The 15,962-nt window shown below is 40.8% G+C and overlaps 1 protein-coding gene across 5 annotated transcripts in view; it reads right to left on the bottom strand.

Annotated features, from left to right (window-relative positions):
• The window catches only part of RELCH (RAB11 binding and LisH domain, coiled-coil and HEAT repeat containing), a 64,928-nt gene that overhangs the window by 18,247 nt on the left and 30,719 nt on the right, over positions 1 to 15,962 (bottom strand). For all 5 annotated transcript variants that reach the window (XR_013841122.1, XM_079984915.1, XM_079984916.1 and 2 more), the window contains 12 exons: positions 14,317 to 14,429; positions 9,589 to 9,679; positions 8,362 to 8,433; positions 7,549 to 7,689; positions 6,776 to 6,940; positions 5,421 to 5,568; positions 4,274 to 4,430; positions 3,560 to 3,683; positions 3,214 to 3,262; positions 2,385 to 2,464; positions 1,339 to 1,445; positions 86 to 185 (listed from right to left, as the gene is read on the bottom strand). Coding sequence is in view for 4 of the 5 variants with exons in the window: in XM_079984915.1 (XP_079841041.1) it covers positions 86 to 185; positions 1,339 to 1,445; positions 2,385 to 2,464; positions 3,214 to 3,262; positions 3,560 to 3,683; positions 4,274 to 4,430; positions 5,421 to 5,568; positions 6,776 to 6,940; positions 7,549 to 7,689; positions 8,362 to 8,433; positions 9,589 to 9,679; positions 14,317 to 14,429 (1,347 nt within the window). In the remaining variant the exon portion in view is untranslated. The remainder of the gene's footprint in view (positions 1 to 85; positions 186 to 1,338; positions 1,446 to 2,384; positions 2,465 to 3,213; positions 3,263 to 3,559; positions 3,684 to 4,273; positions 4,431 to 5,420; positions 5,569 to 6,775; positions 6,941 to 7,548; positions 7,690 to 8,361; positions 8,434 to 9,588; positions 9,680 to 14,316; positions 14,430 to 15,962) is intronic.

The following is a 15,962-nucleotide window of genomic DNA, read 5'->3' as shown; positions in this document are numbered from 1 at the left end:
GTCTGAGTCTCTGGGCCACCAGTTGCCAAATCATGATACAAGGCACCTTCAAACAACATCTAAGATGTGTTCAATAAGCACTTACCTCAAACATTCTAGCAGCTGTGCACCGAACAAGTGCTGATGTATGGACAACTCCATACCACAATACAGTTAGCAGCAACTCATGGTATGCTGGGTTTGCACTGAGGACACAAAACAATCACTATTGAACTATTTGCTCTCAAACGACTCCACTCACTGTGCCATCCCACCATCTCACCTTAAATCCCACCTTCTCTGTGAAGTCGTTGGATAATTTTAATGATCAATCTATACCTAAACCAGCACTTTGTTCCCACTCAAACCGTTCCTCCCTTCTCTTGGTCTCTCTAGGCAACAATCTAAATTGATGCTGTAAGCAGAGACTGGCGCTTTCTTCCATTAAGTTACACACTGAAGAAAGTATGTAAATAATTTCATCACAGGCTTCAGAATTAGTCTCCAGAATATATGGAGCATGTACATCTCACAATGCAGTTCTCCAAGTATGTTTCAGAGGTTTTTTTTTTTAAAAAATTAAAGGGATGCTGATTGTTTGCAATTATTTTGTCAATATGTAACATTTTGGCTTCAAGGTGAGTCACTGCGTTAACATGTTAATGGCTAATGAACTAACTGTAACAAGCACGGAAAAGATGGACTTCTGTGCTATGGCAGACGCTACACACAATGGTTCCAAACATTTAGAGAAACCTCCAGAAAGGTTGATTGCTGGATAGTGATGGCCAAAATAGAAGCTGGTGATAGGATAACTATATAGAGTGTGTATGAGAATGAGATCCAAGCTCTTACACAAGTATGTGAGTCAGTGGAGGCAAGAGAATATGGGAAACTTATTGAATAAAAAATCTGGACCTATCTGATAGCTCTAATGGACTTCTTTAGCAGTGAGTAGGTGCCACCCTTATTGGGATTGCCTTATCAGTAGACATGACACCTTGTATTGCTTGCTTTATGTGGATTTTAAACTTGCTGGCCCTTGGATGGTCTCTTTTTCCTTTCCTGATACTATGTTTTTATATATGCTGTAAGCCAGCCAGATGGGTGGGGCATAAATAATAAATTATTATTATTATTATTATTATTATTATTATTATTATTATTATTATTATGGCTCCAAGTAAAATAGTCCAGCACTTTTGCCAAGGACATGTCACAAAACACCAACAGTATGACTGCACTGTCCAGATGCTACAAAGTCATCATTAGGCATTCTGCTGCAAATGTTTTAAGAGAAAAATTCCAGGAACTTTTGATCCCGCTTTATGGCGATTCCAGTTATAAAACATACTTTACCCCAGTTCTACAAAAGATGCTTTCAGGCTATCAAGAGGCGCATGGGATAATGAAAGCATGGTCATTACATCTTCTAAAAATCCAACTAACAGCTTCCGGTCTTCTTCCTGAAAGTAAATTTTAGAAGTTTTTAATCTTAGTTTTGCAACATGTATCTTAAAGGTGGCTGAAAAGCTAAGCCTGTGGCTCTCAAAGAGAGATTCAGTTTTGGGACCCAGATGTCAACTGTACTCTTTGTTCTGAAAATACTATGTCTATTCCTCAGCTACTGGCTGCCCCGCTGTCAGCATGTCCCAAGACCCAATGAATAACTAAAGTCATCATTCAGAGATCAGCAATCCGAGAAAAAGCGTAAATTCTGATTATGTCAACAGCAGTATCTGTGCTGACTTGAGTCACTATACTCTTACAAACCTCTGAAGACAGTGGAATTACTAAAATGGTAAAAATGCCTCTCATCTCCGTCAACATGTACAAATATTTGCAGGCTGCTGAGTGCTGTGTTTACTCCTGTGCCAAGTACCACACATATTTTGACTGAGATTTTTATGCAACTCTTGTTACCATGTGCATTCCATAGTCGGGTGGGATGGGGATCTTTCAAACTAGTCTCACTACCAGCAGGAATTTCTAAACACACAAATATAGTAATGTCACATATTCCTGTTTTGACCTTCATGTTGCCCCCCCATTAAAATGGCCAAGTGTATCAGGAACAGTTGAACTGATTGGCTGGGCAGAGGTCCACTTTTGGTCCTCTCCAGTGGCCTCCCATACCTCATCCCACATTGTTTAGGAGGACAAACATCTGGAGATGTTTTTAGGGGTGGGAACATAAGTCTGCAGGTGGAAGAAGGGCGTGGGAAACTTTCCTTCTAAGGAATTTCCTTAATTTACCTTAGGGTCCAAGGCAATGTTCACATGCTGCTATGACTGAATTTATGATTTATAAAGAAGCTTTATTAAAACAGTAATGTAACCATCCTCACTTAGGCCTGAGTGTTTCAAAGACACGTATTATTCAGTCCCGAGCAAAAGCTGCTTACCTGGATATAGCATGTAAGTACACCTGTGGCATAAATAGGAACCGTGGCTTTTGTTAGCACTCCATTTCCTGCTGTGGCATCTGAAACCATGCCGTACAAATAAAGAATAAGAAGCATAAGTATGTTGGTCATTTAAAATAAGTTTGTAGTTGCTTAATACTCTCTTAATATGCCCACTAAAACGAGGGATGCTTTTCTTGGCCCCACATCCATTGGTGTACAAGTATCGGACGCTGAGGGACACAAATATCTTCCTCAGAACTTCTTATTGTATGAAACCATTGCTTAAATCAGAAAAGAGCCGGTCCAATAAATTTACACAGGGAGCTTCCTTATACAGTACTAGTTCAGACTATTTCGACAAGTGGCCCAGTGTGGTCTACTTTAACCAAGTAGTAGCTTTCCAGTCTCATGCAGAGCTTTCTCCCATCCCTGCTTCTAAATAGCTTCTCCACAGATACAAGGAATTGAGTTTAGGAACTTCTGCTCCACCATCCATTCTCTCCTCCTTTCCCCCCAATCTTCCTAGCTATTTGGCACCTCTTTGTCAGAAATAAGAAACCATCTTCAATGTAAACTGCCTCCCAAACTTCATTTGTAGAGAACTTGGAGTCTCAATTCAGTGTAGGGCAGGCATAGGCAAACTCGGCCCTCCAGATGTTTTGGGACTACAACTCCCATCATCCCTACCTAACAGCAACAGTGGTCAGGGATGATGGGAACTGTAGTCTCAAAAACATCTGGAGGGCCAAGTTTGCCTATGCCTGGTATAGGGTGTGTTTTGTTTTTTAAAGGCTACAGTAGAAAAAGTAATAACTCTGCGACTCACCAACATTCTCCTCAGACAGCCTTAAGATTTCCTGGAACTGTGGTTTTACCTAAAAAATAGTTATGAAGTAAAAGAAAACCATTAGTTTAAAAACTGAGAAGGATATATTTCTGATGAATATTTATTAAGTTGTTCTTAATGGGCAAGGTCTCCCTCACACTCTAAAACATGCATACACAGGGGGGGAAACCTGCATAGTAAAGGTAAGCTAGATGCCTGTCGAGTGCTTTCCAGACCTTTAATCTGGCAGGTTAGCAACTTTTTGATCCTAACATTCCATTAGATATAAGAAACACATAAATTGTTTCTATTCTGCATCATCCCGTCCAGATGTGAATATGTTTACCTTTGTATTTGTGAAGATTTTCCCAAATGTTCTGCAGAGGCGCCAGAAAAACCTTGAGAATTCATGTACACAGGCTGTTGAGGCTACATTGATTTTGCCAACTATTTCTATAAGTTGCGGCAATCTGAAAAACCAGGTTAAAAATAAGTCACTTTTCAGAAAATAGGTTTGTAATACTGTAAGCAAGCTGATCCTTTTTCCTGACAAGTCCAATATTTGGGGGGGCTTTGGCACAATACATTTAATAGTGCAAACATGAATCCTTCAACATTCAGACCAGGGCGGCTCCCAACAGAGTATTAAAAACACGATAAAACATCAAACATAAAAAACTTCTAAACAGCGCTGCCTTCAGATGTTTTCTAAAAGTCAGATAGTTATTTCCTTGACATCTGATGGGAAGGCGTTCCGCAGGGCAGGCGCCACTACTGAGAAGGCCTTCTGCCTGGTTCCCTGTACCCTCACTTCTCACACTGAAGGAACTGCCAGAAGGCCCTCGGATCTGGACTTCAGTGTGTCAGCTGAACAATGGGGGTGGTATAATTATTGATCTATACCATTTAAAGCAAAATTTCTAAAACAATGTATGCTGTCAGTAACTGCAAAATAGTAGCATTAAAGAAAAACTCTAAAGCTGATTAAAAACGTTGCGTCCCCCTCACCACACAATTATTCAGAGGAATTAGCAAGTGAAACAAGTTAGAAGGAACTCACAGTTGATTGACAACCCACAGTAAGGTATCCCAGCCTGTGGTACCCTCGTGTTCCAACTGGTAATCATAAAGTTGTAATAGCACAGCCAATTGTTCACGGCTTCCAATTATGGTGGCTACATCCTGAAGAGGAGACGCAGGCCTTGGGAATCTAGTCACTGGCAGCAAACGACAAACCACCATGGTCAAAGTTTAAGACTCCTTGTGCATTAACACAATGAAAATTGAGAAGCAATCGACATGCCTAACTATATAGGCACTTTCACCTAATAAAGTAAGTAGGGAAAAGACCTACCCATAGTCCATTAAATCATAAGGTAAAAGATGATTTGGGGATTTAGTCCCAGAGATTCTACGAGAACTAAACCAATCTAAATCCTAATTCTGTGGCTCAACTCTTGATACCTAGGAAGTTATGTATCCTTACCTTCAAGATGCGGTTACTGTAATGGCCTTTACATGGATTTCCCTGTGAAGAGTTTTTAGAGGCTGTTGGATCATTCTCTAATAAACTAGAATTCTAGAACTGGGATCCAGAACATGACACCCATGGGTTCCATAGCACCCTTTGGCAGCCCTTCCCCCCTTGGCACCCTATTCATTTTGTTCCCATGAGTTATTCTTATCATTTTGCCTGTTGGGAAAATTATCTATATTTTGTTTCAGGGTGTGCAGGTGTTTTGCTTGGAGCTCGAGATTATTTATAATGTATGCAAAACAGCTATGAGCCTCAAGTCAGGGGATATATAAGGAGAAGGCATTATGACCACCACCTGCCAAATCAAGGGGTCTGATTCTGCCCTTTACTTCACCAGGAGAAGTACTGGGCCTTTACATGGGTTTTGCAGCTGGCAATGAATACATCAGAAACTGATAGGAATAAACCAATCTCCCTATAGATACTACTCATCTGAAGTGTCAACAATGCTTCCTACATGCAGAATTATAGGTTTTATTTGGTAGTAGTGGAAAAAAAAGAGTTCACATTTCAAAGACTTCTTGAACCACAAGTCTTCAAGCTACAGAGAGAGCAAGTTTGCTGCACTGCATTCACCTGCACAGCATTTCTATGGAATATTAATTTAAAGTTAATGTGAAATGAAAATAAATTTGACCCAATTTCAAAATAAACCCTCACAGAGGGTTACCTTCAATCTGTGGAATTTCACCCTGAAGCTTAGCTTTGCTTGTAAAAGGTGCATTCTGTAGCACTAGTGCAAAAAGCGAAGGAATCAAGGACTGCAAAGCAGAAAGATACATGTGCAGCTTGTGTTCATCAAGTCCATGCTCGCCTTCCTGAAATGCAAACAGGGAATCCAGGTGAAAATCTTGCTCCTTTGCTCTCAAGGTGCTCATCCATTCAAAATGAGCTTATGAATAATTAAAAAGCCATTAACGAGAATCTATCAGAGAGAGACCAGAAAGGGGAGAACAGATAAAGGCAAAGGGGTTTTGTATCAGGTTCTTCTCCAAAAACCCAACTATCGACCCGATGCATTCATGACATTTATAATCGTCTTTCTTGCAAGGTGGAACAAAAGGTCTCACATGATCTCCTGGTTTGACTCTAGAGAGCCAGAGAAGTTTAGATTCAGCAAGGTTGCTGCACCAATGTGCCTTCAGTTCAAACCATGAAAGACTAAATGAAGCAAAACACTGTGGGCACAATCCAAGACAACGTTAACCACCTCAAATCTCAATGATCCCCGTAAGAATGATTCCAGTATGTACTTAACTCAGTCCATAAGAGCCGACTACTAGGGGTTGTGGGGGCTTCGCCTCCCATAAAATATTTGAGGGGGCCAAGCCCCCCCCCCAGTTGATGGGCATTGCCAATCAAACAGTGTGCATGCACCACATCATGTGATTATGTGGGGTGGGGCTTACCTGTCCCACCCCAGTTTTTAATTCAAGTCAGCACCCCTGATTCAATTGGACTTTAAAGTGCTTAACTTTGGGTTGTGCCCACTGTTATTTCTCATACAGCATCCCAGTTCTACTACAGACTCCTAATCTCACAGCAACTGGCATGAGTCAGAGAGAGAAGAATGAACTTCCAATGTGAAAATCTGAAAAAATGTCCTAGAAACATGCAACGTATTCAGACTCTTCCTACGAATACCAAGACAGCAGAGGGGAAAACACTTTCAAAAGTTTAAGAATTCCAGCATTTCTTTATAGATAGCAAAACATACAGCAAAAGACAGTCATCAGCAAGCAACCAGATGATCAAACTTTAGACATACATAGTAGTAGCAGCAGCAGCAGCAGCAGCAGCAACTTAACACTGTAGATAAAATGCCCTTTAAATGACACGGCAACATGAACGTTATAAAAAAGTGATCTGCAGAATAGTCCAAACAACCAGTTGTGATGGTGTTGAATGTTACCGATTCTAATAAGTGGGGGGATGGGGGGAAGATTAGAATATTTATATGAGCTGTATCTTTGCTTATTCAAGAGGCACAAAAAACAGTGAGTATGAGACACCTTTAATATTTACCCTGAGTAGTTTTTCAATTTTACTAAGCAATGTAGGTATAAGATGAGACTGCAAATTTCCTAGTTCTGTGGTCCAGGCAGCATAGGCAGGTAAAAACACTTGATGAGTTGCACCAACTACTCGTTCTGAGGGATCACCCAACGCTGAAAGTAGTAGTTCAAAACCCTGGTAATAAAGAAACAGACCATTTACGAGAGTTATGTTTACTTTGCTTAAGCATTCCAGGCACTCTCAAGATAAGCAAGTGTCTATCTTGAATTTGATGAAAAGGCGTTTCCAGTGGTTCAAGTTAATTCAAAAAGTTCCACAACTATTTGGAATAGATGCCGCAACACCATAGCAACGCCATTAGTGTCAGGGGGCTAAATTTGTTAAAGTTAAATGAGCATGCAGAAAAGTTAGGTGAACTATAAAACTGGACAATTCATTCAATACTTGCATAAGCAGCCAAGGTGCCCATAGGTATTACAACTAAAAAATTACAGCAGATCACTGAACACTAGTTCACAGTCAAAATAATGAAAATTCTTCAGTGATTTTACAGAATGTTCCCTCTCTCTTCTGCCAGCTTGCTCTTTATTTTGCTAACACACAACAAGATATTTTCAGAGCCCAAAAGTTAGATCACATCTCAAAATGCTGATGTTAAAAATAGCCCAGGGTATTTTGGGGGGGATTAGTTTCGTAAATACTTCCTGGTGATTTTTCAGACTTTGTTCATAATCACATGATCTAGCAACTGTCCTGTCATGTATTATTATCAGATACAATACCTGTTGGTATTTGTCCGGATCATCAATGTACCCCATGATGATACCAAGGCTTTTGATCACAGCTTCTCGTACCAGATCTGTCTTATCTTCCATCAACATCTGCTGTAACATGGAAAGTACCAACGAACTTCGAATCTCTTTCTGAAAGAGGAAATTAGTATTTGCTGGAATTACATTACATAAACTTGGAAACGTAAGACCAATAATATCATATACATCTATGCTATCTTTTACAGTTTATTATAAAGAGAGTGATGGCAGCTAATCCTGATGGCAAAATAATCTGGTAGAATAAGTCATTTTAGGCCTAAACCTGCAAAAATATAATATATGCATTTAGAATATAAATATAAATATAATATATGCATTATAATATATGCATCCAATATATGCATTTAGAATGCATGGGTGGTGGTGGGGGAAACATTGGCTGGGATTAGTTCTGCACATATTGTTTCCCAGAAGCCCACATTGCTTTGTTCTACGTGAACATTACCAAGTGCTACAACTGAAGTAGTTGGCCAGGATCCAAAATGACTGGATTAATTCCTATCCTTAGGCCTTTAGACTTCTTGTTCCAGACTAGCAGTCTAAGATGCCACATGGCTAAACTATTTTTGAATAGGAGCTTCAAAAGCAGTTGGTGATATGACATGGTGTTCTGCTGCCCCAAAACAAAAACATGGTGGGCCATTAAAAACTATGAAGGGAGGAGGGATTGTACTAAGTGGCTCTTCAGAATCTGGCCATCATTTTAACCTCTTCAATGAGTCTTAAATTTAGATACATATTAACTGCAAACAGAACACTTACAGGAAGATAAGGTGCTAATGCTCCACAGGACTCTGCCACTAACAGCCGTCTTTCTGGATATTTGTGATTGATCTGTCAGAAGGAAAAGTTACTCCTTTCATTTTTTTTGCTTATAATTCCGTCCTGTATTTCTCTTTTTCAAATGCCAGCGTGTAAAGAATATGAGGCTGCTGCTATTACTATGCCGCCACAGGCTTTCATTCACAAACCATAGTCAGGATGCACAGTATGCCTTGAACCTGGAATTCTTATGTTTCCAGAAAGGAAAAATAGCCTTGCTGCTGAGGTCTGGTGAACAGATGGGGGCTACAAGGACATTAGACACTTTCATAACATCCCCATAAAGGGAAGAAGTCTAGGCCAGGCAGAAGATTTTATCAGCTCCTGACAAGTGCATCAATGGTTTGGCCAAACTGTTGGGGTCAGTCTAACTCCACCTTCCCAGAGACTATTCAGCACCCTGCAGCTCCTGAGCTAAGGCAGAAAGAAGCCCAGGCCTAGCAGCTTACATCAATACAGGCAAATCCCCATTTACACATTTTTGATATGTATGCAACTGTTTATATGCGCATTGCGCCAAACCTGGAAGTGACACAGAAACGCCATAAAAGACGTCATAAAAGACGTCACTAAAAGAGCAGAGCAGGGGCATGGCAAAGCAGGGGTAGAACAGGGGCAGGTTTTTTCAATTACGGGCAATTTCACGGATGTGCACAATGACCCATAACGCTACCCCTGTGCAAATTGAGGGTTGCCTGTAGTCAGCATGGAAAGGACACAATTGATCTATATTTTATACCATTTATTTGTTTAGGATTTTAATACTATAAACCATCTTGGCTTTGCAACTGGCAGAAAGGTGCTATATGCATGCAAAAAATAAATAATAAACTCCCATTAATAAAGCTTTGTCACTTGACCACTGCTAACCCTTAGGAGAATTTCCTGGGTTAGCACAATACATGACTTAAGAACGGTTTCTTCTTCTGTTTACTTGAACTGGCACCTTCAACCTCAGATCTTCCTAACCTACAGGTGAGATGCTCATGGATTGCTCACTCAGATTGCTCTTGGCTTCTGCTTGCCTTTACAATTACAATTCTTAGAAGTATATGCTATTTAATATATTGTAAACCACTGTTGACAAGACCACAGTTGCTGGTAAACTGCAGAATTTTTTTTGGGCCCCGGTATCCCATGAAGTAAATAAAGATTATCTCCTATTACCTGCTCCCAACATTGTGGTAAGAGTTCTGCTTCTACACGTGTTGGTCCAACATGCCGAGCAAATGCTACACATCCAGTCAGAATCATTTGCCTATAAAATAAAAATCTTCAGCCTATTACATTGAAACAGGCTTGTACAACAACCAAACATATGCCTAAAAGGAGATGTAACACACTGAATAGTCCTCACAGAAAATGGCATCTGGAGTGTGCTGCGAGCAATTAGTTACTGACAATCACGTCATCGATGGTTCATTAAACACGACATTTTCCAAGTATGAAAATAATTTCCATGAAGGGAGAAGTGTACACTTGCACTGCATTTTGTACATGGTTTTGCTTAAACATCACTATTGGGCAGTCATTGCACATAAGCGCTTCCTGGTTAGAATTCTAGCAGCAATATTCACACAACACTTCATAAGTGACCATGTAGAGGAGGAAAAATGTCATGTAAGAAGTGGCTCTCAATTATAAAACTAGTCAACAAAGGTGAATGTAGATTATACAGGTCAAGCAAAGTAAGAGAAGCTATATACAGTGGTACCTCGGGTTAAATACTTAATTCGCTCCGGAGGACCGTACTTAACCTGAAACTGTTCTTACCCTGAAGCACTACTTTAGCTAATGGGGCCTCCTGCCGCGCCGCAGGAGCGTGATTTCTGTTCTCATCCTGAAGCAAAGTTCTTAACCTGAAGCACTATTTCTGGGTTAGCGGAGTCTGTAACCTGAAGCGTCTGTAACCTGAAGCGTATGTAACCTGAAACGTATGTAACGCGAGGTGCCACTGTATTGCTTTTGTGGATAGGCAGAAGCCTTAAAAAGTACACGAACTGACTGTTATAAAACCTCTAGGGCAGAAAAAAATCAGTTCTTGAGAAGCCTAAATGATTTAATGAACATGCTCAATATCTGGAATTTTTGCTACAAAGACAAAGAAACTTTCAATGCAGAGTAAAGCTAATCTTCTGCTTCCTTCTAGCAGATACAGCTATACCTGCTACGTTCCTATAATTAAATTTAAAAATAATCCACAAAATGCAGAACCTAACTACCATCCCATTGATATTAGGTAGATGTCTTCACTTTACTGTTTTCAGCAGCTGCTAAAAACCTGTGTTTCACCAAGCCTTCCTAGGCAGGTAATTTTATTACACATGATTGTTTTTAAAATTGCTTGTTTATATTTTGAAAACATTGTAACTTTTTTTTAAAAAAAGAAAGAATTATTAGGGAGCAATCCTATAGAGCAATCCATCAGGACGAGCAGGATTTAGAATCTCTGGCTAAACTACAAGGTTCCCGGTACAGTTGGGCTATGCCAGTGTAATTCCACGTGCTTGTCTTAGCAGGAGATAGGCTGGAGTATCTGCCCCATCCTGGTTCAGCCAGGAGCCTGGTGTATCTTAAACTGGTTTATGTCCTGAAAAAGGGCTGTTCTGGAGTGGGAAACAAGGGATGGGGACTAAGGCTGCATCCTAAACGCACTCAGCACTCAAAACCGGGCAGAATTTATGCCAGTTAAAAGGGTGTTGTAACTCAAACTCTTATTTAGAGGCTCAGCACAAAGGAGTATGGCTAAGGCTTATTTTATCCTTGCTTAACACCAGCTTCCAGTGCAAAGGATTGCCCTGCCAGGCACAGGAGGATACTAGTCCTCCGATTTATTATTGTGTCATACTGCTTTAAAGATTAAGTTCTGTGTGAAGAGTCTGCAGATGGCTCTATACAGCAAAGCCAAGGAAACTGCTCAGTGTTTTCACTTTGACCATTCCTCAGTTAATTATTACAATCTCATGAGACCCAGTCTGCTGTTTCCAGAGTATGAAGTTCTTAATGCATTTCTGAACCCAGGCTCCAATTTCAACTTGCAGAGTTGTCTCCAAACTCTGCGCAAGTCACACAATGGGGCTTTCGTGTTGTTCACAGTGTACCCCCCTGAGGCCCTAAAAAGACACCCCTGGGGTCACAAGACCCTCAAGTAAGGTCTGTATATATGCACATGTACTGTCAGCTTGTTTTCAAGAATCAGTTAGGGAAGGAGCAGGCATTGGGAGAGGTGAATGGGAATTTTGAAGTGAGTTCACCTGATCCACATATCTCAGACTCAAGTTCAGATTTGAACACGGGTCTTGCTTGGAACCTGCACTCCCCCAGATTCTACTCCTACTTATGAGGTGTCAGAGGGCTGGCTGTCTTCTTTGTACAGCACATTGTGGCATATACGGTATTCAACTCCTCCTGTGAGAGGCAGGTACAGATTGACGTCCTGTCGCTCTCAGGAAAATTGTACGAAAAAACATGGGAGGCAGCTTTGTATGTCTTTTTAAAAGTATTTTAAAGTGCTTTTAAAACGACTTTTGCAAATTGAAAATCTGTGCAGGTTCTAAGTATTTTTTTACTTTAAAATCTGCACAGGAATGGATTTATCAAGGGGTCAGAACCGTACCAGGCCTGAACAGACTGGTTTGTATGCCAGCAGGAGAGAGGGGGAAAGAGTGAGAATCAGATGTTAGCCTGCAGTGTTCCTTCTGCCATCCCTGTCACAGCCTTAAATGGCAGGAGAATCAGGCCTAGGTCTTAACCAGGCCTGGTCTGTACCAATTCAGACTACTGTTGGAGGCTCATGTGGCTGAACAACCTCAAACCCTTTCTTCAGTCTAAGACACTAAATCACTGCATGCCAAAAATATTTAGGAGAGGGGTCACTATTTTGAGCCTCAATGGCCACTGAAATCTTTGAAAATGAAAATATTATCCTTGCCTGCGCTTCCCATCCTGCCTAAGGTTCTATTTTTTAACAGCCTGCATGCAAGCAATTTCTATCTGCTGGACTGTACAGATTTCACGAGGAATATTACGTTGTCACTTAGGGTATGTTAAAATTTTAACAGAACAGAGACGGGGAACCTCTGGCCTAGAGGCAAAATCTCGGGGGCCACTAGGGGCGCATCGGAAGATGGCTGACAATAACATCTCTCCAACCCACACGAGGTAATTTGGAGGCTATGATGGGAGTAATTAGCCTCCCTACCCCCCCCCCAGGATGGGGGGGAGGGACTGCCTTGCCTGCTGTGCCCTATACCACCCCCGAATTTGTGGGGATGGGGGCACTAGGCACAAAGCCCTCCTGTGGGATTCCGGTGCTCCTGGACGCCGTCCCGGATCCGCGCCACTAGCTGCAAGAACTTCAAAAGAAACAATTTGGATGAAGGAATGCACATATTTCAAGGAAGGAGGGGGAGTAAAAGACTGCTAACAGAAGAGATCTCTGATAAAACAAGACAAGATTAAATCATGAGAAGATACGCCAAGACACGGTATGGCAAATGACTGATGGGGGAGGGGGAAAAAACTTTCCTTTCTTTCCTTATGTGATTAAACAAGAATCCCCTCACAAGTCAGAAATGTTGTTTTAAGGACTTAAGCTGTGGATTTAAGGCTGTGTGGAGATAAACTTTCGAACCAAAGCATGTTTTAAGAAAAACGTGGAATGTATAAGAGCTTTGGAATGACGCAGTTAAAAATGCCATCGCCATATTGGGAAGTTCTGTCGGAGGACTTAAGTCTGAGAGGAGAAATAGAGAAATAGAGCTGTTTTTATATTGTGAGTGAAACTCCTCAGTGGGACTTAAGAATGACAGTTCTGTAATTAATGATGGAAAGAGCGCTGTTATCTATGAAGGCGATGATATATGGAAACCATCTCGATTTGAGGATTGGAAGAACGGAAAAATTCACACAGGATTATTATTGGTGTTTATCGGCTTAAGGAGACTATCACAAGAGATCATAAAGAAAAAAGAGAAAATATATGAACAAGATATGATGTGGAAACAGCAAGATAAGACTGGATAGAATTATGAACCCTGTTTGGACTGATTTGGACATTAACGCAGTAGCAAGAAGATTATCAGAATCCCCCTTCGGATCTTGTAATATGGGTCCCCCCAACAAAAATTTAAAATTCGGCTTTGTAATTTGGAATTTATGTGATGTGATTTAATTTGATTTGATTGGCCGGTTAATAAAAATTTATTAAAAAAAAAAATAGAGGCAAAATCTCTATTCCACCCATGGGAATTTCCCTAAGCCACGCTTTTGCTCTGAACCTTCCTCTAGTGTTCATGCCTGGCCAGAATGTGTACTGCTTCGCTGCACGTAAAGAGGTGTGTTCAGAAACCTGACTTTGGAAGGCTAGAAGGCAGCCTATCATACATCCATTGCTCCTCTAGTTTAAAAAGGCTCCCCACCTCTGTTGTAAGAGAACAGGCAATGTATAAGTGAATGACTACTGACTGCTAATAATAATAATACAGCGGTACCTCGGGTTACATATGCTTCAGGTTACAGACGCTTCAGGTGACAGACTCCGCTAACCCTGAAATAGTACCTCAGGTTAAGAACTTTGCTTCAGGATGAGAACAGAAATCGCGTGGGAGCGGGAGGCCCCATTAGTTAAAGTGGTGCTTCAGGTTAAGAACAGTTTCAGGTTAAGAACGGACCTCCAGAATGAATTAAGTTCTTAACCCGAGGTACTACTGTAATAAATAAATAAAAAAATAATTTATTTATACCCCGCCCATATGGCTGGGTTTCACCAACCATTCTGGGCGGCTGCCCAGAGATACTATGTTCCTATTTTACTAGAAGCCTGCAACAAGAAAAGTAGTTAATAGCCTTCAAATTTCAAAAAACAAAAGTGTTTCCCACACATCAAAGACACACCTTTGCTCATCATCTGGCCTTTTGATCAAGTTGAACAATATGTGTAGGAGCTGATCTCTCTCTTTGGGTTCAGGATGGAGGCAAGCTGTACACAGTATGAGGGGTATCAATTCCTAAAGGAGCGAGTGGGAGGGAAAGGTGAAAAGCTATCAAACAACGGTCTTTAAAAAAAGCCTAGAAAACATTTAAAACCATAAAGTAAAATAAGATCTAGTTAATCTACGACCAGCATGAGCACAATTAGCTTGCATATTGATTTCTCATAGAATCACAAGTTGTAAAATAACACATGTTCTGTTTATAGGTTCTAATAGCACCAATAAGACTGTGCTACAAATGCTTATGTTTATTATCTATATGTTTCCTTACTGAAGTTGAAGAAAAGAAATTGGTTTAGTTTTTTGTTTTTTAAAAAACCACAAAGATGAGGCTAAGCAAACACAGAAAAAAAATATTTGGTGTAATGCATTGACTTCAATCCAGTTATTCCAGGGCTGTCATGGAATACCGTGTGAACCTAGGCTGCTCCATGAATTAAGTTGATGTCCCCAGAACAAAGAGGAGAGTCCCTACTAGTTCCCATAGAGAGTGAATGTACACACACACGCACACACCATTTTCTATCTACCTATCCCTATAAACACACACACACGTTTTACATATTATACACACATACACACACTATTTAAAGAAAGTTAGTGAGATAACATGAATCAAATGCTTTGAACTATCCACTGATAGCTGCCACACATTTTCCCTAACACAATTATGCCAGTTTAACAGGTTTAGTCTGCTCTACAACCTACTAAGACCAGGGACGTGGGTGGCGCTGTGGTGTAAACCACTGAGCCCTGGGCTTGCCAATCAGAAGGTTCGCGGTTCAAATCCCCTTGAGCTCCTGTTGTTCGGTCCCAGCTCCTGCCAACCTACCAGTTTGAAAGTACATCAAAGTGCAAGTAGATAAATAGGTACCGCTCTGGCGGGAAGGTAAACGGCGTTTCTGTGCGCTGCTCTGGTTTCGCCAGAAGCGGCTTAGTCATGCTGGCCACATGACCCGGAAAAACTGTCTGTGGATGAACGTCAGCTCCCTTGGCCAGTAAAGCGAGATAAGCGCCGCAACCCCAGAGCCGTTCGTGACTGGACTTAACGGTCAGGGGTCCTTTACCTTTACTTTTTTTACAACCTACTAAAACCAGAATTCTGAGGTTCCGGGCAATTCATCTGTGCACAGTGTGCCCACAAAAGCAACAACGTAAATGCAAAGATTACGCAGATGTTCCTAGTTCCTGATCCTTTTTCCTAAAATGTATCTAAACATTCTGCAGCTGGAGGACTACAGTAGCTTAACACTAGCATTTACACTTAACTGAAACTGAACTGTGGCCTGGTCTTGAAATAAAATGTAAGCAGCTGTAACTTTTCTTTCCAGGCACACCTCCCAAACGGCATGGAAAAAAATCCTTACAATAGAAGATTTAGTGAACCAATTTTAATTTCATGTCTTACTTGTAAAATGAAAAGAGAAAGAACCACCAATACTTCAGAAATACAAAAAGGTGACTCACACTATACTTGGAAAACGTACAACAATTTATTATAATGCTTTATTTTCCTTGTCAGCACTTCTGGGTTGACACTCATCTATG

The sequence above is a fragment of the Podarcis cretensis genome (assembly GCF_951804945.1).
Source record: "Podarcis cretensis genome assembly, chromosome: 7".
Classification (NCBI taxonomy): domain Eukaryota; kingdom Metazoa; phylum Chordata; class Lepidosauria; order Squamata; family Lacertidae; genus Podarcis; species Podarcis cretensis.
This window is presented reverse-complemented; position numbering and strand designations above follow the sequence as displayed.